This window comes from Anomaloglossus baeobatrachus, chromosome 2 (assembly GCF_048569485.1).
Source record: "Anomaloglossus baeobatrachus isolate aAnoBae1 chromosome 2, aAnoBae1.hap1, whole genome shotgun sequence".
NCBI classification, from domain to species: Eukaryota; Metazoa; Chordata; class Amphibia; order Anura; family Aromobatidae; genus Anomaloglossus; species Anomaloglossus baeobatrachus.
In genome coordinates, this window is record NC_134354.1 from 133,981,743 (window position 1) to 134,007,667 (window position 25,925).

Below are 25,925 nucleotides of genomic sequence, written 5' to 3' on the forward strand. Positions count from 1 at the left end.
TGGACTAGTGGGTAGTGAGAGAAGAAAACATTTTATTTTAATTTCTGTGTGCAATAGAAATAAACGATTATCATTACTTTTGGATTGCCCTTGTATTGTTTGACCAAGGCAGTCGTGTGGACACCGTCACACAGCATTCCTCCCAATGATTCCGGCAACGACAGAAACGTATAATTATCAACCATGGCTGCCAAACCAGAACGCAGTTGGGACCACCAATCAGAGCAGAGGCGGCGTGGAGCATTGCTCGTAACAACACGCCCGCAACGCTGATGACGGACGCACTAATGATGATGTTCGTCATTGGCAGGGTGTCAAACGTTGCAATATTTCTCCTACATTCGAAACGAAAAACAATATTTTGAAAATGAACGACATGTCAACGATCAACGTTTTTCGCTATTATTGCAATTGTTCGGAGTCGCTCGTAGGTGTCACACGCAACAACGTCGCTAACGACGACGGAAGTGCGTCACCAAAACCGTGACCCCAGCCTTAAGAATGTAAAATCCTTTAGAAATACTTCATATCAAGGCTTTTTTTGGAACTGTAATGCTTGCCGCCAGAGATTGTAAGGCGGCGTGCTGAAGTGGACCCACTGGACCACAGGGGTGACCCAGCCTTACACTTTAGAGGGAGGGGCTTGACTAAGCGCCCACCGTAAGGCAGTCGCCAGGTGCCACTCCCAGGGCAGGGTACGCCCGGGTCCCCCTGTGGACCTGTGGGTCTACTTCATCTTGCCACTTTATCATCTCCAGCAGCGAGCATTAGTTTGCTCAGGCCATGGACTTTGCTAACTCTGGTTTTCTGCCTCAGTCTGTTTCAATAAAGTCAGTGTTTTGTCAGGAAGTGATTCACTACAGGATTAATCATCTCAAGACATCTAGCTCTTCTGCTCTGCATAACCCTTGCCCTACCACCGATGAGTAGCTTTTTGTCAATATACAGTGTACACAGAAAGCTGCCAATTGGTGATGACTGCGGGTTATACAGAGCTCCATTCAGAGAACTGGTAAACTGCAGCATAGGAAACTGTCAAAATGACAGCAAGCGACCCAGTGAGTGACATATCACAGGAATCAAAGTATCTGTCCCTACATCATACTGCCCTTGGATTACATAGCAAAAAACTGGAGACTGATTCCCTTTAAACATAATGCACTGCGATATGACCAGTAAACTTCCAGCATTTTTAACCCTCTGTTTAAACTATTAGTATTTTACACATGAAATTAATTAATCTGTATTCCATTTACAATGCATACTAGAAAAAAAAAACTGTCAGCATGTAGGCCGATGCTTAGTACTGAAGAGGAAGGGTTTAAGTAGGGGCGTTCAAACTTCTGTCAATGAGTGTTTTTCTGTATGGTCTGTTTTTGCGTAAAATAAAACTTTTTTTAAATTTTTGTATCTCACAGTTCCTTATAGACTTGATAAACATGTATAAGAAAACTTGGATAAACCAACACAGATGAGGTTCGTTACTGTGGGCGTAAGTCATACAGTACAGTATGTCTGTGTGCCGCCCCCGTGTCAGTAGCCCGGGTGCTCGGATCCGGATCCGCGGTGGATCGAGGGGTCTCCGGAACCGGGGGTCGTGCGGCCACCCAAATAAAGGGGATATTTACAGGGGATAGTGTATTTAAAGTTCGTGACACCAATTGTGGTGTGTGGTTAGGTGGAGTACCACCGCTGCAGCTGGGAGTACCCGGAGGCGATGGAGTGGGCAGCTAGATGTTTTAACCCCTCCACGGGTAGGGGGGATGCCCCGGGACTCGGTGATAGTGTTTGGGAGTGCCGTTGGAGGTGTAAGGGTCACTTGCGTACTCGGTCCATAAAGCTGACACCGACAACTTGGAAAACCAAAGTTCTAGACACCGCTGCCGCTGGGGGGAGCTAGTTTGGGTCCCGTCCCCAATGGTGTTGCCTGATGATCTGTGACCTTTTCCCTGGCACTTAGTTAATTTCTTGGTTGGCCCCGGTAGCATGAAACTAGTCTGGTCTTGCTCCTCAGTGTAGCTTGCGCTCAGGGTTCACGCTTGGAATTTTCTGGACCGTTTTTGTGGAAAGTCCTATCCCCCTTGTTGTGCTAGTACCCCGATTCTGGAGCGGGTCGAGAGCGGATCTTGAAGGCTCTGTTCTCGTCGGGTTAATTATCAGGTTGCCTGAAGCTACTCCCTGACCTTGGGTCCACGTACCCAGTCATGCCCTGGTCCCAGCCTGGTGATGGTACAAGGCCGCCGGCTGTCCTCCTCGACAGTTCCATGCCCCTTGTCACGATCCCCCGCGACCCAGGGTCCAGCTCCTACTAGACCCAGACCACCGTCTGCCACCTAGTTACTTCCAAGGAGCCCGGCTCCTGACCTCCTCTCCTTCACTTCCTACACTTCACTCTCCCTTTCTCTGACTGACTCCTGACACTCCTGACCTCCCCTTAACCAACCCCCCCACATGGGCGACCCTATTCCACTCAGGCCATCCACTGGTGTGTCTGGTGGGTGTGGTGCAGAGTGTTCTAGGATTTTGATTAGCTGATGATGGCAACACCATAGTTGGGGACCCGTAACCAAGGTGGAGGTGAATATTGCACAGGAGGGCAGATTGCACAATACCCTGTGACGACCTGATAGGCCAGGGCGTCACATCTGCACAATGGGTACCACAATGAGTGCCACGATAAATTCTTCCTTTTAGTTCAGGGGAAACTGCATAGTTGTGGGAGTTTTTTGTAGAAAAACGTGAGTGGCCTGAACAGAACCCTGACCTCAACCTCATCCAACATCTTTGGGATTGTGAACCAGATCCTCTCCTCCAACACTGGTGTCCTGCCCATTCATACAGAAGAGAATTTATGAGGGCACACATCCCACAGAGAGGCTGCAAATTCCTGTAGAAAGCCTTCCCAGAAAAGTGAGAACAGACTCCATATTAATGTCTATGATTTTAGAATGGGATGTGATGACCACTCCTGTACATGTAATGTGTCTGTACAGTATAGATTGTTATATTCACTATAGTATTAGATTTAGGTAACTTTTGGTTACATTTTCAGAAGCGGTCTTCTTTCTAATACGTTTGGAGAGTAATTTTGTTGGTAGATGATTCGGATCGCTTTGCCTATTCATCTGTAGGTTTGCTGCCCATTCGCACAGCTATAGTTTACCATAGTCTGCTATATTATGGAATAATGTAGATTTGCGTTTGGAGGGAATGTTATTTCCCTTCTAACACATTCGGTTAAATGTAGAACAGAGGAAATGCTGGCATTGGGCAATAACGCCAGCATTTATGTCCTATCACTGCTTGTGACACACAGTAATATGAGGCTGAACACTGCTGAAAAGTCCAGGGGTCTGCACAGACTTCACACTTAGGGGGGCACCAGAGTCAGGCCCATATCGGTGTGAACCCTGGCTGGCACATGTAATCACTTTTGCTCTTTGTACACATGCCCCAAGGCTCCGTTATTGTGTTTGTGTTTCAGGAATGTTTTCATAATGACTTCATCCTATCTTAGCCCCCTCCTGTCTTCCCCAAGGAGGCGCAGATCATGCGTGTGCTATGTAGGCCTCTGTCTGTAGCCATTCTTATCTCTTTCTTTTCATCCAGTACATTACAGTAGGACATGGACATCTTTATGTGCGGTAACTGAAACCATGAGTTATAAGAAAAAGGTATCTGCTCTCCGGTGTCTATTCCCGAGGTAGTCTGAAGACCGAGTATTGTTCTTTAGGCTGCAGCTATTACATGTGATGCATCCGTATACTACAAGGTTATGTAGGATGTTCCTGGACATCAGATGTCTCGTCTGAGTGCAGATATACAGTTTATTCAGTGATTGTGTCAGAATCTGCCAGTGATACATTAACCTGCTGGTTACAAAATGCGATCATTTTTGGGAATGATTAAAATGATTAACTACCTATGACTCGGTGGTGAAAGAGACAAATGATAATGCTGGGTCTGTTACAGTAAATGTGGCTCCATAATGGCCACATGCTGAATGTCTTCTGTAGATGCAGGCCTCCTGCCAGGAGACTGATCTCCTGAATTGTAGGTAGTATAACCTGTATGACCCTGTAGATGCCTCCATATTTTGACCTGAAGTAATGGAGTGATTGTAGTGCAAGTATTTCTTATTGAGATATTGTTGAGGCCCAATTCATCGTCGTTCTTGTTCCAGAAGACTTGTGGAAAACTTAATCAGTCTTTGCAATATTTTTAGTTACAGCAGCTCCAACAATTTTTGGTAAGTTGGCAGAGGATAGCAGGATTGGCATGGCTGAACCCAGACCCACATCATTTATGCCTCAAATGTGGTGTGAATTATAGCTGAAAGGTTCTCCTGTCCTTGGCGAGAGATATCTGACACATTCATTGAGGCACGTGGACCTTAATTAACTTGATGCAGGAGTAAGATTTACCGGGTCTGATGAAGCGTCCCCTAAGTGTACCACCATGTGGTGCCTCCGCACAACACCATCTCATAGACATATTTTCCAAGAGAAGTAATATATTGAATGAGGATTACTTCCATATTCTTGTAAAATCTGAAAACTCAGTCTGCCTCTGTATCCATACTGAGACATATGGATGTATTTTATGGCCCCACATTGAGCTTTATGGAACTGCATTACAGCACTCACATCATAAATCTTCGTACGCTTGTGTGATCGAGCCCATAAGCCTAGAGATTATGCCCCAATTCTACAAGCCTGCAGGATCATTGTCACTTAACATGCATACAAACATGCAGACACAATTCTGCACTGGATGAACCAGACCTAACTCCTATCACATCTAGACTTTGCAGGTACAGTCAGTTACTTGACTGCTTAGTGTAGTTTTCATAGAATACCTGTTTTTGTCTAGTGTAGATGTAATAGATCTAAGATTTCTGGGCTGTGTATAACCGCTGCCCACACCACTGACTGGCAGCTTTCTGTGTACACTGTGCATTGTCAGCAGGCTGACAATCAGTGGTGAGAGCAGGGTTACACAGATTAGTCTGACTTTTTTTGCCCAAGTCTAGATGAGCGGACCCATGGAAGTTCGGATTCACCGGGTTCGGCCAGACTTTACTCAGAAGTTCATTTCAGGACCTGGACTTGACCTGACCTTTTTTCCCGGAACCCAAAACCCATATATGTCAATAGCATCCTGAACTTGCATGCTCGGGTCGAGTAACAAGTATAATGGTAGTCAATGATTGGGCAGCTCGGCTCTCCGCCCACATACAGCCGGCCATATACAAAGCATTTCTGAGGGAGGAAGGGCAGGGTTTTTGGGTTTTTTTTTTTTAACATACAACATCCGAAAATGTTGTTTTTACCCCCAGTGAGAGCCATTCAAAGACTGCAAGTGGCTCTCACTTGACCGAGAACAAAGTGTACCCAAGCACCCTGATGTTCAGTTGAGTGGTTGGTAAACGAACAGCACCTGAACTTGGGCTTTAAAAGATAGTGTTCGGGTGTGAGCTCCGGACACCCAGTGCTTGGTACAAATCACAAACCTTACAGGTCGAGTTCACTCATTTCTACACAAGATATGTAGTCCTGTAGTGATAATCTCCTACTGATAAAACACTGTTTACAGCCTAATAAGTGGCATATCCCTGTAATCACTGTCTGCCCTTACATTATACCAGTCTCAGATTAAATGGGAAGAACCTGCTGGCACATTCCCTGGCTGGCACATTTCCTTTAAGCTCGGTTTACACACTGCAACATCTCAAACGACATCGCTGTAACGTCACCGGTTTTGTGACGCAATAGCGATGTTGTTTGCGATGTTGCAGTGTGTGAAACCTATCAGCGACCCGGCCCCTGCTGTGAAGTTGTAATCGTTACAAATCGTTCAGGACCATTCCTAGGTCCTTTGTTTCCAGCTGTGCAGCATGCATCGCTGGAAAGTTTCAGTGTGTGAAAGACTTTGCAGAGACTTTGTTAGCAACTTCCCTTTCAAAAGGCTGCTTATCAACGTCCCCAACAACCAGCTAGGTCGCTCTGCAGGTCCGGATCGCTGTTGAGTTGTTGGCCAGGTTTGCCTGTTTGACAGCTCACCAGAGACTTAGCAGAGACTTAGGGAGGTCGCTGTTACGTCACAAAACCGGTGACGTTACAGCGATGTCCTTTGCGATGTTGCAGTGTGTAAACCCAGCTTTAAGTGAAGATCTCCCGCAAGATGTTAACAAGCATACTGTAGTTTGGTGGCATTGAGTGTGTTAACAGAGATTTTACGAGATAAGATCTCTTGTATGTATGCATGTATTATTCATCACCATGGATCCAACATTACTGCTCTCTCAAGTGCTAGTTACCTGAAGGGCTTTAGATTTATGTGCTAAATAGTAGCATTGACATGGTAATTCTTTGTATTGATTACTTAGGGACTGCTATGTAATGAAGTGGTGGTGTCAATGTGCCTCCAGCAAATAAAGCTGGTGTCACACATAACGACGACGACAACGACGTCGCTGCTACGTCACCATTTTCTGTGACGTTGCAGCGACGTCCCGTCGCGGTCGCTGTGTGTGACATCCAGCAACGACCTGGCCCCTGCTGTGAGGTCGCCGGTCGTTGCTGAATGTCCAGCTTCATTTTTTGGTCGTCACTCTCCCGCTGTGACACACACATCGCTGTGTGTGACAGCGAGAGAGCGACGAAATGAAGCGATCAGGAGCCGGCACTGGCAGCTGCGGTAAGCTGTAACCAGCGTAAACATCGGGTAACCAAGGGAAGACCTTTCCCTGGTTACCCGATGTTTACGCTGGTTACCAGCCTCCGCTCTTGCTGCCAGTGCCGGCTCCTGCACTGTGACATGTGGCTGCAGTATGCATCGGGTAATTAACCCGATGTATACTGTAGCAAGGAGAGCAAGGAGCCAGCGCTAAGCAGTGCGCGCGGCTCCTTGCTCTCTGCACTGTGACATGTAGCTGCAGCACACATCGGGTTAATTAACCCGATGTGTACTGTACCTAGGAGAGCAAGGAGCCAGCGCTAAGCGCGGCTCCCTGCTCTCTGCACATGTAGCACAGCGACGTTATGATCGCTGCTTCTGCTGTGTTTGACAGCTAAGCAGCGATCATAACAGCGACTTACAAGGTCGCTGTTACGTCACCGAAAATGGTGACGTAACAGCGACGTCGTTGTCGCTGTCGCTTAGTGTGACACCAGCTTAACTCTTCCTTCTGAGTAACCAGATTATACATTAGAATAACAAGTGGCCACGATATCAATCTGTGTCCAAGTAGAAGGTGCTCTAGTCAGATGAGACCAAAGTAGAATTTTGGGTTAAATGCAAAGCGCTGTGTGTGGTGGAAAATGATTACTGCTCATCAGCTTGAAAACACCATCCCCACCGTTAAAGATGGTGGTGGCAGCATCATGGTGTGGGGAGGCTTTACTTCACCAGGGACAGGTAAATAGGTCAGAGTTGATCAAAAGGAAAACCAGTTAGAGGCAGCAAGAGGGCTGAGACATCCGCGTAGGTTCACCTTCCAGCAGGACAATGACCCTAAACATACTGCCACAGCTACACTGGAATGGTTTAGATCAAAGTATATTTATATGTGTGAGTGGCCCAGTCACTGTCCAGACCTAAATCACATTAAGAATCTGTGACCAGACCTGAAAGTTGATGTTCAGACTCCTCCATCCAATCTCACTGTCTCACTGAGTGAGAGATATTTTGCAAAGATAAATGGGCAAAACTTTCAGCCTCTAGATGTGCAAACATGGTAGGAAACATACCCCGAAACACTGCAGCAGTAATTGCAGTGAAAGGTGGTCCTACAAAGGGGCTGAATACAAATGCACGTCATAATTTTCAGATTTATTTTTTTAAAATATTTCAGAAACAATTGTATCATTTCCTTTACACTTCACAAATACTTGCTACATTGTGTTTTTATATCAAGTAAAATGCCAATAAATATATTTGTGGGTGAAATGTGAAAAATGTAGAAAATTTCACAGGTGATGAATACTTTTTCAAGGACCTGTAAGGCTGCGTGCGCACGTTGCGTAATTACATGCATTTACGCTGCGTATTGCACTGCAGTGTAAATGCATGCGTCCTGCGTCCCCTGCACAATCTATGAAGATTGTGCATGATACGTGTGCACAATGCTTTTATGAATGCAGCGATTTGGGTGCCAAAATTTTGACCAGAATCCGTGCGTTCATAAAATGAGCATGTCAATTATTCCGTGCGCTATGGATGCAGCTCCCACACTCGGTCTATGGTGGGGGCAGCAGCCATAGCGCATGAAATCTGCTTTTTTTTCAACCGAAAAACTGCATCCATTATGCAGTGTTTCTGCAGCGATTTGACACGCGCATGTGCTGTCAAATCGATGCAGAATATTCAGCAGGTACGTGCGCATGAGCCCTTACTGTTTATTATGGGATCTGCAAAGACCTGAGAGCAGAATAATACATTTGATTTGCATCAAATCTAATTTCCTGGCCAAATTCAAGTTAACCGTCAAATTCTAATTTCATCAGATTGGTTCATCACTAGGGGCTCAGAGTGGTTAAAGTGCATACCACGAGAAAAAAACACAATACAAGGTTTTACCGTGCTTGGGCTACAAACTTTTGGTCAGTTTTTGGTGTTGCAGCATTTTTGCACCTATTATGTAAACTTAGTCATTTGCATTTTTATTGTGTTTTTTATGCAACTTTTTTTGTATTTTGTTGCTATGTCATGCATTAAATGCAGAAAAACGCTGCATTGCTTAAAACAAGTCTATGGATATGAATATCTGCACAGAAAAGTCAGTGTACCCGCAAGTGAAATTGACTTGTTGCGGATTTGAAACACGCTCCGCAGATCAGTTTACGCTGAGTCAGTGGGGATGAGATTTCTATAAATCCCATCCACTTTGCTGGAACTGTGAAACTCTGCATTTTTGACTCTGCAAAAGTACACAGCTCTAAAAACTCTCCAAAAACTCAGTGGGCACATCGCGTTAGCTGCAATGCAATCGGCTGTGCACTTGTTAAAGGTGCTTAGCTTAACAATGTTTTCCAGCTTGAAAAAACATGGGGAACACAGAAAGTTACCACATCGTAAAACTGAAGCACACCGTGAAGAAATAGTTTGTGGTTCTGCAGCTGTAGCTTTAAAAAGTTGTCCACTTCTAGGAGAAGCCCTTTTGATTCCACTTGTTTCCTCCAGTTAAAAGACCCTGTACTCTCCTCCCATTCTAGTGCCATTCCAGCACTGTCAGCAACTGCGACTCAGGGCTCACATGACCTTGTGATGTCACATGAGTCCCGCGTCCAGTCATCGGCAACTTATCTCACCACACCTTCTGACTAAATGAGCAATCAACAGAAAGTGGGTGTCAGAAGCAGCGTCACTAGCTATTAACTCCTTTGATCCGAAGGTGGGCAGAGTAAAGTTGGCGGTGATTAGACATGGGGCTCCCGTGATGTCAAAATGTCATGTGAGCCCCGAACCGTGGTGACAGACAGGGCTGGAATGGCACCAGAATAGGAGGCGAGTACAGGATCTTTTAATTTAACTGAGGTAAACAAGTGGTATCAGAGGGAGTTGTCCTAGTAGTCGACGGCCCCTTTTAATCACATGTGAATTACTGGGGGAATACACGTTCAGCTAACCCCTATGAAGGATTGCCCCATGCTCAGTTCCTCCTTGTCTTGGCTCTAGACTGAATATAATTAACAGTCCATTATAAGGCTCCTATAAAACATCTACTTCTGTTATGAGGCATACAGGAGGTGACAGGTTTACAGCTCTTCATTTTAACCTCTATTAATCACATCAAACCAATATTTCAGCTATCCCTTTTATACCAGCTTAGGGATGGCAATTTAGTCCTTGGTTAATGAGATCTCAGCATTTATCTTTTTCCCTGGAAGGTGAATAAACGTAATGGCCGCTTTGATATGCAGCCCCTCATTAGCAGAAGACCTGGTGTACCAGCGCCAAGGTACTTGTGTAGATCGTTTTATCCTGTGCCACATTGCTCATTTAAAGCTCAGTGACATCAGTTCACTTCTGACCCAAGCTGCAGATTAGTACTCAGAACGGCCGGATTTCTGACACCGAGCGCTCCTAAATCTCTGATTACATGGAGGGGATTATGATGAGGTTTGATGAGGCGTTGGTAACAATGCCGCTCGCATCCACCTGCTCTTCATGTGCTTGGATTTAGCCAGTGCTGACAGCGCTCAAGTCTGCAAAAACATTTTTAGATTTTTGTCTTTTTAGATTAGAACAGGCAAGTTAATCCCCTCTTAAAATAAAAGGCAATCCTATTACATACGACAAACTAAAACCTAATACAGATTTGTTAGATGAATTCTCTACTTTGGACACTGCCTTTTTGTTAGACAGATCCTCAAAGGGTCAGAGATTGGTAGAATGCCAGTGATCAGGAGGAGACTCCGGCAGCTAAGGTTGAATTCTCATCCAGTTCTTTCTCAAGTGTGGTGAACCATAATCTATGTGCTGTATGTGTAATGCTGAGTGCCAGGGAGGTGCCACCTTATCGCCCTATCCAGCAGCCAAGGCAAACTCACTAAAAGGTACAGAATGTCCAGAGACAAAATCTTTCTGGACACTTTCTATTTTCGCAAACTATTTGGAGACAAATTTGATTTGCTCACCTATAGAATACACCCTAATATCACTTTCACACAATGGTATTTTGGTGATTTTGTATTATGGGGTTTTTTTGTTTGTTTCTTTTAAAGCGCCATTAATTCTGTTCTTTGCATTTAGGAGGGGTTACATACATATTACATGCAGAAAACAAATTCAACTGATGGACTGGTACTTGAGGGGGAGAGGAACCTGGTGTCTCCAGTAATGGGGAAAGAGACAGTAGATTGTATTTGATCTTGTACCTACTCGTGATGAGCAACCGCTACCATGATCGGGTGCTCAGTACTCGAAACCAGCAGTTGGATGCTCGGATGGGCGCAACTCAAGTACCAGAGTTTATTTCCAGAAAAATGCTCACGTATCCTATTGATTTCCATTTTTCTCGGGTACTCGAGTCGCGCCCATTCGCGCATCCAACTGTTCATTCCCAGTACCGATCACCTGAGCATGGTAGTGGTCGCTACTCACTAGTACCTACCATGGTTCAGGCTGCAAAGTACAGATGCAGAACCGTACATTTACCAAAGTCACACACAGGGTGGACCTATCATTAGTGCAACCTGTGCGACTGCACAGAGGCCCATTTCTACCTCCAAAGTAGGTCCAATTTTGCATTTTTATGAGTTCTTGGGCTGCAAAAGGCACATATATTGTTTTTGCAGAGGGGCCCTTCTCTGTCTGTGTCCACCAGTGGTCAAATACGTACACGCACTCTAATGGTTAGAGTTAATAACTTTGAAGTAATTTCAGTGCTCTTTACTGCGAATTCTGATTCCTGACCCAAGATCTTCTTTGCTGGGGCCGCCTCAGTGATGTTGGGCCAACTGTAAGTTGACATGACGTCACCGGATCTCAGAGGTCACAGAGCCTGGGGGTCATGCAATGGAGATGAGCGGACTACAATAGCTTACAGGCACTATTGCCAACAGTGAGACAAGCCTTGTTTCTGAACGTTATATCGATGTGGCTAGTAAAGCTAAGTAATGAACCACCCCTTTAATAAAGAGCATCCATGTGCCTTTTGGCCAGTCTGGCTGACTTCACTGTAGGTTAGAATGGGTTGATGATCCTAGTGTTTTGCCTGTTTTTTTCCATATGTCAATGCTTAAGTTAATAATTGATTTTTATTTATTTACTTTTTCTTCAGAAAAATGGCTAATTGTGACCGACTTATTGAAGTAGAAGACATGCTGATGATGGGCAGGAAGCCGGACCCGATGTGCGTGTTCACCTATGTGCAGTCGCTCTACAACCACCTACGACGTTTTGAGTGATTCTCCTGGTCAGGGTTTCCATTCAGCAAAACAGTGACTGCTTAATGTTTCCTCCATTCAGCCTCATCTTATCACAGCAGCCACTTGACAACATGTCTTTCCATCTTTCCTGCGGTTGACACCGCGGCCTGCTTTCTGAGAGACCGATAACACAGGAATGTCCATAAGGTGCTCAGGACACTATTTTTACAAAACAATTCACAGTTCATTCTTGTAAAAAAAATAGTGTGTTGGTTTTGTCACCTCTGGATGTGCTGTGATCAGCTTTTGCAGCTTTTCGGAATGACACCCTGGTGGCTCATTGTCTGGCCATCCGAAACCAACCAAGTCCGTGCTGCAAGGAAGGCGCCGGCAAGGAAATGAGAAGTGTAGAGCGAGACTCTGTGTCACAGACAGAAGCCAATGCTGTGATGGTCAGTCTGGTGCTAATGGACTGGGACACTTCATTCTTATGAAAAAGATCGCACTGCAGCTTTCTTCTTTTTCATTTTTAGTTGTTTTTTCTTTTAATAAGCGGTCTTAGGTCTGTTTTATTCTGCATTCACCACATGGAGCATAAACTGTAGAAGTGTCTTCCAAGCAAGACGACGATTATCAAATATTTTCTGAAAATAACCCAATGTTCTCATCAGTGCAATAGACTAAAAGTGATCTCCGGCACAGGGCAAAGAATAGAATGGAAATTCTGTGCTAATGTGTCCTCAGGTTATTGGAGGCCATACTTCCAGGGGTGCCCTCACTACTGCCAATCTGAATTCAGATGTATAGACCTCTGATGAAAGGGCTATGTGTACTATTTTTATACAAAATTGAGTTTTTACTCCCTTGATAATAGATAATAATTAAGAATTCAGCCAATTTTAGGGCACTTGACATAAGGAAGCTTTAAAGTCAAGTTTTTATTCCGTCATCACCAATATAAATATATTATTGTAGAACAGTGATATAGCTGACGTGTTATAGTCAATCACCGTGAGTATATATACTTTGCATTATATTTATATTCTAAAAAAAATACTAATTTTAAAACGCATCCATTTTCCTGGCATTTATTTTCTTATCCGAAAATAAATGCCTCTTTACACTTTGCGATATCGTGACCGATATCGCTAGCGTGGGTACCCGCCCCCATCGGTTGTGCGATATGGGCATATCGCTGCCCGTGGCGCACAACATCGCCCAGACCCGTCACACTACTTACCTGCCCTGCGACGTCGCTGTGACCGGCGAACCGCCGCTTTTCTAAGGGGGCGGTTCGTTCAGCGTCACAGCTGCGTCACTGATCCGCCGCCCAATAAAACCGGAGGGGCGGAGATGAGCGGGACGAACATCCCGCCCACCTCCTTCCTTCCGCATTGCGGGCGGAAGGCAGGTAAGGAGAGGTTCCTCGTTCCTGCGGTGTCACACGTACCGATGTGTGCTGCTGCTGGAACGAGGAACAACTTCGCTACTGCTGCAGCAACGATATTAGAGAATGGACCCCCATGTCACCGATGAGCGATTTTGCACATTTTTGCAACGATGCAAAATTGCTCATAGGTGTCACATGCAAAGGCATCGCTAAAGTGACCGGATGTGCGTCACAAATTCCGTGACCCCAGCGAGTTCGCTTGAGCGATGTTGCAGCGTGTAAAGCGGCCTTTACAATGCTGGAGCATCTTTTTTGTAGATCTTGGTATTATGGTGTGTCCCTCTGTTTATTCCTCCTGGGAAGGCATTCCCCTTGTCAATAGGATGTGTTCCTACGCAGTCTAACATGATTACCAGTGATTGGAGTGTGTATTGACACAGATAACGTTTTTCCAGGAAGAACAACAGAGGGACGGCACAAGAAAGGTCTAAGATACTCCTGCAGAGAAGTATTTCTTAGAGGACATGTCAGCTCCCCTGACATATGCGTTGAGTGCTGAGCATTGATCTTTTTACTGTCATTGAATTGGTGGTTTGTGCCCTTATGGTAGATGCCACAATTTGATAAGATTTTTTTGTCCTATTTATGCACAGATATATGTAAAATAAGGTCACAGTCACGCCACCATTTTAAGCATTTCTTCTACACATCCTATTGGTAGTGCTTTTGTGTATGCACTGACTTTTTATGCAATGTAGATTTTATTTTATTCGTAATTGTGTGCATTAAGCATCATGTTATAAAAGAGTCTGTGTCTGCAAAGGAGACTGGAGACTGCTCATCGGCTGATATTAAATTCTGACTTCATTCTTCTTTGTTAGACGTACTCATTTCTACCATCCATTTGTTATAATTATCTTTTGCTTTGGAGACTGTGAAGTAAAATGTAAATGAAATATAATGTTGCTTCTCTCTGTCTGTACTCCTTGGTTTGTTTGTCTAAAACAACCAGATCCCAAAGCTTTCTGTTAACTGGATCAGAATCTCACATTTAAAAGGAATCTGTCAGCAGGTTTTTTGTATGTAAGCTGAAGACAGCCTGTTGCAAGGGTTGAAACAAAATTCAGGGATGCCTGTCTTGTCACAGTCCAATCTGTTGTTTATTTGCTATGCTTGTTTAACCAGCAGGACTACAATGTCAAAAGCATGGCAGTCCAGCACCCCCCCTCCTCTGACTGAAATCTCACTGTCAATTCTCAATCTCTATATAGAGCCTAGTGTGGGCAGGGCAGCTGCACCCAGTAATCTAAGTGATACATCATTGGATTCGGGATCTCCTTGCCTACATTATGCTGCTCTCAGATGAGGTAGCAAAAACCTGCTGACAGATTGCCTTTAACATGTAGCACACACCTTTCACATGGAACATTCGTACACGTGTTATATCTCACAGCTTGGCCTGCACAAAGAAGGGTTTTGCCACAACCATGTGGTGCAATGGTAAATGACAATGTTATAAAAAAAAAATGCGATTTTCTGAGGATATTAAGATGATCTGCTGCCAAAAATGATGATTTTTAAGCGACATTAAACATCCTTTTATTTTCCTCATTTTTCAAATGTTTACACTTGCTCATTTTTAGGCAACAAGCTTTCTTGTATCTTCCATTACTTCGAGGCATTGAATTACAGATTTTAGATATTTTGTATGTGACCACTTCATTTATGGTTTGCATGGAACCGCACATCCTAATTACCTTAGTAATTTACTGTACGTACAACTCACTATACTTCCATCAGTCGCAACAGTCTTGTAACAACTGTATGCTAATATGCTACAAAACATGGCCCTAGCCTTGAGAAAGTCAAGGGACAAGCATATACTAGTGTTAATGGTTCTGCACTAGCTTAAAGGAAATGGTAATATATTTATATTTAACTTTTTTTAAAGATGAGTCCATCAATGCCTTTTAATGGCCAGTCTGTTCCTCTATTATTTAAATTGATTTCTAAATTAGCTATTTGTAGATCTGAAGCTTATGCCACTCCAGCTCTATTCCCCTCCCAGCACTGCCGCCTCCTGCTTGACTTGACAGCCCCTATACTGTATGACTCCAGGCAAACGCTGATATCTCAATAACTGAGGAATGGACTGGATGTGGAAAGGTATTGCTGGACTAGTCTCTGAGCTTAACTGCATATATAATATATATATATATATATATATATATATATATATATATATATATATATATATATATATATATATATATATATATATATATACATATACACATATATATATATATATATATATATACACACATATATAATATAATATGTGTGTATATATATATGTGTGTATATGTGTATATATATATATATGTATATATATATATATACATATATATATATGATTTTTACATAAAAAATTTTATATGATTTTGATATGATTTTTACATAAAATAATAATTTTCTCCTTCAAGCTTTGCTTTAGTCACAGAATGCTCCTTTGCAGTAATTCCAGCTTTGCAGACCTTTGGCATTCTAGCTGTTAATTTGCGGAGGTAATCTGGAGATATTTCCCCCCATGCTTCCAGAAGCCCCTCCCACAAGTTGGATTGGCTTGATGGGCAATTTTTGGGCACCATACGGTCAAGCTGCTCCCACAACAGCTCAATAGGGTTGAGATCTGGTGACTGGCCTGGCCACTCCATTACAGATAGAATACCAGCTGCCTGCTTCTTCCCTAAATAGTTCATGCATAATTTGGAGGTGTGCTTTGGGTCATTGTGTCATTGAAATCTTCAGTTTCTTGGCAATTTCTCACATGGAATATCCTTTATTTCTAAGAACAAGAATAGACTGTCGAGTTTCACGTGAAAGTTCTCTTTTTCTGGCCATTTTAAGAGTTTAATGGAACCAACAAATGTAATGCTGCAGATTCTCAACTAGCTCAAAGGAAGGTCAGTTTTATAGCTTCTCTAATCAGCAAAACAGTTTTCAGCTGTGCTAACATACTTGCACAAGGCTTTTCAAGGGATTTCTAAACATCCATTAGCTTTCTAACACAGTTAGCAAACACAATATACCATTAGAACCAGGGCTGTGGAGTCGGAGCTCATTTTGGTGGAGTCGGAGTCGGTATAAAATGCACCGACTCAGACTCCTAAAATATATAATAAATTGGGGACAGTAGTGCAATGCAGAATGTGCTGAATATTTTACTAAATAATATTTAGTATAATGCTTATATTTAAGTGAAAAATTTATTGTAGTACAATGTGAACATCAGACATTTAATTATTTTTATGATACAATAATCAATATATTTGGATAGAACATAAAATATACTTATTAGAATACAACTCTAGAACACAAAAAACTAATAAATTGTAAATATGTAATACAAATATATATATATATATATAAACACACACAAGATAAATACACACACACGATATATATGTAATCTACTGTATATTACATAGTGTATTACATATTTACAATTTATTACAGTTTTTTCTGTTCTAAAGTTGTATCCAATAAATATATTTTATGTTCTATCCAAATATATTGATTATTGTATCATATCATTATTAAATGTCTGATGTTCACATACACATGTTCATGTACTACAATAAATTTTTCACCTAACTATAAGCAATATATGTAGGAGTCGGTGCAAGAGAAATTGAGGAGTCTGAGTCGAAGGTTTGGCTTACCGACTCCACAGCCCTGATTAGAACACTGGAGTGGTGGTTGTTGGCCTTTACACACCTATGTAGATATTGCATTCAACACCAGAAGTTTGCAGCTAGAATAGTCATTTACCACATTAACAATGTATACAGTGTATTTCTATTTTATTTAATGTTAGCTTCATTGAAAAAAATGTGCTTTTCTTTCAAAAATAAGGAAATATCTAAGTGACCCTAAACTTTTGGACTGTGTGTGTGTGTGTGTGTGTGTGTGTGTATGTATATATATAATATAAAAACATTTTTTTATATATAATATATTTATTTGAAGGGGTGAAATCCTGTGCTGATGGATTCCCTTTAAATTAGATCTGTTCCAATTTTCACAATACAAACTGCGTACGTTATTAAATTGATCACGTAGATAAGACTGCTGTACTGAAATTGAAGGAAGCCACGTGTATTTAGCTAGCTGACAGTTGCAGCTTGTACTGAGCAGTGTAAGATTTCAACAGGTAGGACGGATACTGAAAATCTACATTAGAATGACCCTATAAAACGTTTTTGAACTTTTCCACTCAATCTCCTCCCATCTAGCCTGATTGACAATTCCTCAGTGTACATCCTCCCAATTTCTGCTCAAATCTCACCTCACACTGATTAGTACAAGTGGCAGCCGTCAGGCAGGGTGGGCACAGAATACAGTTGGACCCTTTCACTTTTTAGCTCGACTCCAAAAGTCTCATTAATATCAGGATTATACAGCCATTTTAACATGGATTTTAAGAGTAAGTATACCAGTCTCATCAGGTCAAAGAGACCTATTTATGCCAGCTTTTACCAGTTTCCATGAAATATATTGCAAAGCCCCTCAATTGTGATGGAATCAATATACACAACATTGACAAACATGTAGGCTCTTGGCTTAGATGATTTCTTTCCCAGCATTTATGCAATTGTAAGTAATTATTTTTTCCCCACTTCAGATCAGGAGGGGTTGTTTTCTTACGAGGTTATTTTTTTTGTTTTGTTACTTTTTCTGGATTAAAAAGGAGAAACGACATTAAGCTTGTTTTCTACCCCTTTTTTCTGCGTCCTCATCCATTTGTTGGTGGAACTTGATGGATGTACTAGAGTTTACATACAGTATATGTTATTCTTTGTTTTAAGGATGGATTTCATAAGAAATGATCTCTGTAAGGAGAGAACCTATTTCTGCCCGGAAGGTTTGTCTGGTCACTGACAACTCTTGTCACCTCGGCTATGTAATTAACATTGCACTAAGGTCACTTTCGGAGATGTGGCCATGCGCCGCCTCTAATAGTTGGAGACCTCCTCTGTGTAGGGCGCTTAGTTTGCCCCCCTATAGTTCTGGCAGCGAGCATAGCACTTTGACAACTGGACACCAGGATGCTGGGATATTTTTGGAGACTTGGATATGTATCTGTCAGCAGCTGTGATTGCAGAGAGTCAAGTGACTGGATGCAGCCTCCTGTTTGTGTCTTACAAGTCCTGTTGCTCTGCTCAGATTTCTTGTCATTTCAAGTGGAAGGAACGGTTTATGTCTGGCGCTTATACATGAGTGCTCATATATGCAGAAGGAAATAATAATCCAGATTGTGTAAAATTATCTACGAAGACATAAGTCATGAATGCAAAAATGGCTTAGGCTGCTTTCACACATCCGGTTTTTGCCGTGCGGCACAATATGGCATTCAGCAGAAAAAACGCAACCGTTTTTTTTTTTTTTTTCTGCGGTTGCGTTTTTCCCGCATAGACTCGCATTAGCGCCGTATTGGTGTCGCATGGCCTTGCATTGCGTCAGTTTTTTGCCAGATGCGGCATATTTAGCCCATGCGGCGGCCGGATGGAACGTTGCCTGACACTTTTTTTTTGTGCGGCGAAAAAAACGCATCGCGACGAATCCGGCGCGATGCGGCGTGATTCAAAATGCAAGCCTATGGATGCCGGATGCGGCATCCTGCGGCAAAAAACGCATCCGGCCGCCAGATGCGTTTTTTTGTACTGCGCATGCTCAGTATCAAGCCGCATCCGTCAAAAACCGGACGGGCCGCATGGAAAAACTTATGCAACGGATCCGTTTTTTTGCCGCATCCGTTGCATAGGTTTTTTAACCGGATTGTGCCGCTCAGCAGAAACCGGATGTGTGAAAGCAACCTTAGGCTAGGTTCACATTTCCATTGTTTTGCATCAGTCACATGCGTTGCTTGACGCTTGTGACTGATGCGTTGTACAACGGGTGACAATTCATTGTCATCATAAAGCGGATTCCGTTGTAAAACATGAGAGAGAACGATCAGCTGATCGTTCACAATAGCCGGCCGCCGGCTTTTGAGAGCAAACAGATGATCTCCCGGCGGCCGGGTAATGAGAGCGATCGGCTGATCACTCTCATTAGCTGGCCGCCGGGTGATCAGCTGATCGCTCTCATTAGCTGGCCGCCGGGTGATCAGCTGATCGCTCTCATTAGCTGGCCGCCGGGTGATCAGCTGATCGCTCTCATTAGCTGGGTGATCAGCTGATCGCTCTCATTAGCTGGCCGCTGGGTGATCAGCTGATCGCTCTCATTAGCTGGCCGCCGGGTGATCAGCTGATCGCTCTCATTAGCTGGCCGCTGGGTAATCAGCTGATCGCTCTCATTAGCTGGCCGCCGGGGGATCAGCTGATCGCTCACAGAAGGCGGCTGCCGGGCGATCAGCTGATCATTCAGCTGCCGAGAAAGAGCATGCGCAGCGAAATCAAAAAGATTCCGCTGCTCAAAAAAACGTTACAACGAAGCGTCATGAGTCACAATCCGCCGCTCATACAAGTCTATGCGAACAACGGAATCCGCCAAGCGGATTGCGTTGTTTATCAGAGAGGCGGATTGTGACTGATCATAAACAACAGAAATGTGGACTTGGCCTTAGTAACAACCTTTCTTGGATCTTATATTTGGGGAGAATATCCACGTTTCCATCTGCCACAGAGTGAGGAGGCTCAGCTTTTATCTCCTGGTCCAAACAACAAATGGGATTATATTCTGGGCATGAAGCAGGTCTGGATCACTCGGAGTATGTACATAACACAAAAAGGCCTTGTTGTGCCCACAAATGTTGCAAAATATGTTTTTTACTTTTAGGATTAGAACTTGAATTTGGAAAAAAAATATATAACTTTGGATACTTATTAAAGGGGTATTCCCATGTCCAAGATCCTATCCCAGTATGTAATAGTAATAATATTAGCAAATATCTCCAATTAGAAATGTAGTATAGTTCTCCTGAAGCCGTCAATTACCTCATGTGCAGGGCATTGCATCTTAGGTATCCGTGGTTATGACCACAAGCAACTGTCACTATGAGAGTGGTCGTAACCATGGAAGCTGTAATGCCCTGCACATGAGGTAAGAGACGTGGATATATCGCGATACTACACTTCTAATTGGAGATATTTGCTTATATTATTAGTATACACTTACTACATATTGGGATAGGATCTTGAAGATGGGAATACTCGTTTTAAGGCTGCTTTCATGCATCAGTTTTTTGCCATCTGGCACAATCCGGCGAAAAACGGATAAAGCTGGATCAGATTTGTTCCTGATTGAATTGTATTAGCGCTGGATTGTGCCTGATACCCTTGCGTTGCATCCATCATGTACGAATCCGGCGAAATTTGTGTCCAACTGCCGGAAAGGACGCAGCATGCAATGTTTTTTGGCAGCGGCAAAAAAACGGACCGCGCCGGTTCCAGCGTCATGTACAATGAAAGCCTATGGGCGCCGGATCCGTCGTAATGCAGCATACAACGCATTACAGCGACTGATTGGGGTTTTTTTCTATTGAGCATGCTCAGTAGCACAACGGATCCATCCAAAAACTGATGGACCTGATCAAGTACTGATGGAAAAAACTGATGCAACTGATCCGTTTTTTCGCCTGATCCGTTGCATCAGTTTTTACACCGGATTGTGCCTGATGCCAAAAAACTGATGTGTGAAAGCAACCTAAACTATTCAGTGGTCTGTAAGTTCTCATACCGACCCTATATAGTCCCCTTTTATGCTGCTTGGCTTTCTTGCGATATCATTTTAAATGGAAACTGGATTATATACAAAAAGTTTGAAACCAACGTTAAAAAAGCCCCTTTCTCACCAATCTTTCTGCTTATCCACTGAAGGTGACCTCCCAACTCATTGACTTCAGTAACACTGCCACCTACAGGCTATATTTAAAATTACATACATGCTTAATTTTACAGTATGTAGTGAATATATTATATATTAAAAACCATTAGTTTTGAACAATAAAATTAAAATAAAGTATTCAAAGGGTTGTGTTATTTAACCTGTGACCATACACTACATTTCAAATATTTGAACAGTCCCTTTCTATATAGCTATTAGAGAATGCGGCTCTTTCATAGGGCAAACTAGAGGCATACTGTTTTCTAGGGGCAGTACATGAGGTTTCACACTTTCAGACTCTCTTGCTGTCTCAATCAGGGATTTGTAACTGAAGCTTTAAGGGAAGGTGTTGTCCAAACAAAAATGTTTCAATAACTGAAAAAATGTAAAGTTTGATATTTTCCACTCTTAAACACTAGGGGGAGCAGCTGCTGAAATCCTACTGTAGAACTAGCTCACATTACAACTGCAGTAAAAGTGGGTGGAATCTGCTCTCCTGTGTGTGATGTCACCTCCCCCTTCCCAATCTGGGTGTTTCCAAAAATATAAGAGAGAATGAAGTTTAGGATCACAGTGCGGAGCCATTTTGTTGGTGCCCGCAAAGTGATCCTAATGTCTAAAGTGTCACCAAGGACAGCTGCATAGTGCTCCCCACATAGCGCTCTGCACGCCCCGTACCAGTAATGCTCTGCCGCACGCATGCCCCCAAATGCTCTGCTGCACGCACGCCCCCCCCAAATGCTCTGCCGCATGCACGGCCGTGTACACCGCTCCTCAGTATACCATGCTCCGCTGAACTGAGGAGCGGATGCCAGAGGTGAGCACATGAGTTGGGGGAGGGGGTGGGGGGCAGAGGAGAGTGACAGTGGAGTAGATATATATATATATATATTTATATATATATATATTATAGGTTTTTGCTCCCCCATCTGAGAGCAGCATAATGTAATAATGCAGAGACCCTGATTCCAGCAATGTCACTTGCTATCTGAGTTACCCGCCGTATAGATGCTGCATACCACACTGATGCTCCATGTGTATGAAATTGCCTTGTTTCTTTACTATTAGGGCACGCTCACACGAGCATTGAAATCGGACGAGTGCAATGCGAGAAAATCTCGCATTGCACTCTGACCAATGCTAGCCAATGAGGGAGAGCAGTTAGTCATCTTTTCTCGCATCCACATTCTGGATGCGAGGAAAGTAGCAGCATGCTGCAATTTTCTGCTACAGCCGTATCCCTCGCACCCATTCAAGTGAATAGGCGCGAGAGATACATCGGACTGCACTCGGATGTTATCCCAATGCAGTGCGATATACGCACAGGCTGACTACGGAGGAGATGGAGGGATTAACCCCTTCCTCTCCTCCGCAGCGCCCGTCCTCAGCTTTGCAGCTGTTACCTGATTGCAGGATCGCGTCACAGTCGCATGACACTGGGCTCACGCTCGCAGCAGAGCCTGAGCCAGGGGTCATTAGCATTTCGCATTCGATGCTCTCGCATCATATGTCATACGCTCGTGTGAGTCCAGCATTAAAGGGAATATGTCACCAGGTTTTTGCTCCCTCATCGGAGACCCTGATTCCAGCGATGTGTCACTTACTGAGCTGTTTGCTGTCATTTTGATAAAATCAATGCTTTCTCTGCTGCAGTTATACAGAGTTCATGAATATGCTGGACTACCTGGCAGCACGCAAAGTAGTCCTGTAATGATAATCTACTGCTAATTAATCAGCGATTTTATCAAAACTACACTAAGCAGCCCAGTAAGTGACACATCGCTGGAATAAGGATCTCTGTCTATACATTATGTTGCTCTCAGATTAGGTGGCAAAAACCTGGTGACTGATTCCCTTTAAAGAAAAAAGTAAAAAAAAAGATTCAGACAGAGTCCCAAAAGAAGCACTGAGTACAGTAAGGGAAACTGAGTGCAACTTGTGCTCCTTACTCATTGTTGAGTCCACGGTTGGAATTCAACGTGTTCTATTGTTTACGTGACATTGTTTTATCAGAAACCCAGACAAATATCATTGGCCGGTCCAGCTGAAATCATCTGGTTTTGTTGACAATAGTCTGTGCATCGGGGTGTCTATATCGGGGGGGGGGGGGGGGGGGTGTGTGTGTGCGTGCGTGCGTGCGCCTGCCTGCCTTTGTGCCTCCCTGTGTGTGTGCCTCCCTGTGTGTGTGCGCGCGCGCGCCTGTGTGCCTCCCTGTGTGTGTGTGCACGCGTGCCTACCTGTTTGTTTGTGTGTGCCTGTCTGCCTCCCCGTGTGCGTGTGCCTGTGTGCACCCCCCTGTGTGCGCCCAACATCCAATGATTGATCATACAGAAGAGTCAAATACATAGGGTATAAAAAATGTTCAGGTTTGTTGTAGAAATGTTTGCATTAAGAAGCAAAATGTTCAGAAAATTAAAATGACACAGCAGGAAAGTAAAGGTATTCACACCCTTTTTTGAATATTTTTTTTGGAGGGGGGTCTACTCAAAAAAAAAAAAAAAAACTTAATGATTTTTCCTATTTCTATTGTGAAACTACTTTGATGTTCTTATGTTCAATATTTTAAGCTTGACTGGCTGGGAGTCAGAAGTTATGTAACAAGCTCCCAATACAAGTCTGTGAGAGCCAGAACGAGGCTCTCATAGAGATGTATTGAGTTGTAAGATCCGGCACACTACATGAAAAACTGGAGCCGCCGGCAGGTCACAAATCGCTGGAGTCCAACAGGACACTGGAAACACATAAAGCCACCGGAAGATGAGTATAAGACTAAAGGACGGGGACTTGGATTTAATGTCCTACTCCACAGGTACAAAAAAAACCCAGTAGAGTGGTGCTTTAAAATCTTCTCCAAAAACTCCTCAAAGAAGGACTGTTTCTAATGGGTGACTTTGTTAATATTTTCATTGTGCTAGAAAATGGAAAATAAAGCATTTTTAAAAAAAAGTTTCCACTAGAAAACTGGCATTTTTGAGTCCCTCAAGAAAACTGTACAGGAACATAGAAGGCTAAAAGGCTAGAAAACATCCTACTATGCAATATATTGTAATATAACACTGAGGCCCTTCACACGTTCCTGTCTCCAGTACATGTAGTGTCCATTTTCACATGTATTGGTGCCACATTTACACGCACACTCATTAATATCTGTTGATTTTCACACCTCCTTGTTTTTACAGGGACCATGTGTCCTTGTAAACCATAGTACAGAGATAGATGGATAGATTTTACAGCTAATAGCCAAATAATTATTTGAACAATGTGGGGTCTCCCCAATTTTTGGTAACCAGCAAAGGTAAAGCAGACAGCTGTGAGTTGATATCAAGCTGGGAGGTCCATTGTTATTTGGCCCTTGTCAGCCTAAAAATACCAGCCCGCAGCCGCCCCTGAAGTGGTGCATCACATTAGATATGCCAATTTTGGAGATTTGCCGGCTCTTCCCTTTTGCCCTGGTGTGTTGGTAATCAGGGTAATGGTTTATGGTGTTGATGTAAGCTGTATAGCGTCAGCTGACATCAAGCCCTAGTGTTAGTAAAGGAGAGGTGTCTATCCGACACCCCTTATTATTAACCCAGTAAGCTACAAAAAAAAACACGAAAAATAATTTATTTAAAAATATAACTAACATGCAGCGCCTCCATAGTCCACTGAATCGGTCATAGTCCAAAAAAGATATTTGAAAAAACAGATACTTTGTTCAAAAGAAAAAAAAATTCACAGCTGCTCCGACGTAGTCTAGGGAGGATGCTGACGAACAAAGTCTATGGAGCATCAATCTGACATTCCATAGACTTTGCTTACAGGCTGCTCTGCGTGAGATCTGGCTTCAGAGGGGCTGACTGCGCATGATCAGAAGTCGTCCTCACTTTCGGCCATGCGCACTACTCCTCTCTGAAGCTGGGACGCATATACCCAGATTCAGAGTAATGCGCATGACCGAAATCATGCGCAGTCAGCCTCTCAAGCTGAGAGCCATACACCCAGCGTTAGAAAAGCTCAATTCTGAGGGGTTAAAATCCATGCGCACGCGTGGCTTTGTATCACACCGCCAATTACGCTGGGTGTTGAAAAACTTATCAAGGCTACAAGGGCGTGAAAATATGCTAAGTGGTTGACCAGCCAGAGAACTAAAGGTCCCATTACACATAGCGACGGACCAGCGATCCCACATGGCAAGGATCACTGGAACGTCGCTACATGGTCGCTGTTGAGCTGTCAAGCAGGCAATCTCCCCAGCGACCAGCCACGACGGCTCTCTGCACACTCAGAACTGGCGCTCATTGGTCTGCCATCAAACACACCGATGCTTGCTGCACAACAGAAGACCAGCGAGCAAAAAAAATGGTCCTGATCGTTGTGTCATGATCAGCAAGTTCGCAGCAGGGGCCCGCTCCCTGCTGCTTGTCACACACAGCGATATCGCTGGCACCTCACAAAACTTGACATGTTTCAGCGACTTCGCTAGCGCTCTCGCTATGTGTGACGGGGGCTTAACGCTCCTGGGACTAGTCACAGGCCTAATTAGCATCTGATAAACAGTCTTTTTCTAAAGATCTCTTTATGTATGCTAGTAAATGCTGGGACAGTTAGGCAGGGATTCTAGATATGCCCCCAGAGCTGCTCGTACACTGGGGCCATGACAGGATCCCTTTAACTCGTCCATTTTCCATACACTCCATGTTAAAAAAAACAACAAAAAAAACCTGATCCTGTAAAAATGTATTTTTTAAAACAGACAAAAGCTCCAATTAAAAGTGCCCTGATTGAATGAT

At 43.5% G+C, this 25,925-nt stretch overlaps 1 protein-coding gene across 1 annotated transcript in view; it reads left to right on the forward strand.

Annotated features, from left to right (window-relative positions):
- Positions 1-14,801, forward strand: part of SMTNL2 (smoothelin like 2) — a 176,473-nt gene extending 161,672 nt beyond the window's left edge. The window contains exon 9 of the mRNA XM_075335353.1: positions 11,786-14,801. Coding sequence (XP_075191468.1) covers positions 11,786-11,912 — 127 coding nt within the window. The 3' untranslated portion in view covers positions 11,913-14,801. The remainder of the gene's footprint in view (positions 1-11,785) is intronic.
- The last annotated feature ends 11,124 nt before the right edge of the window (positions 14,802-25,925 follow it).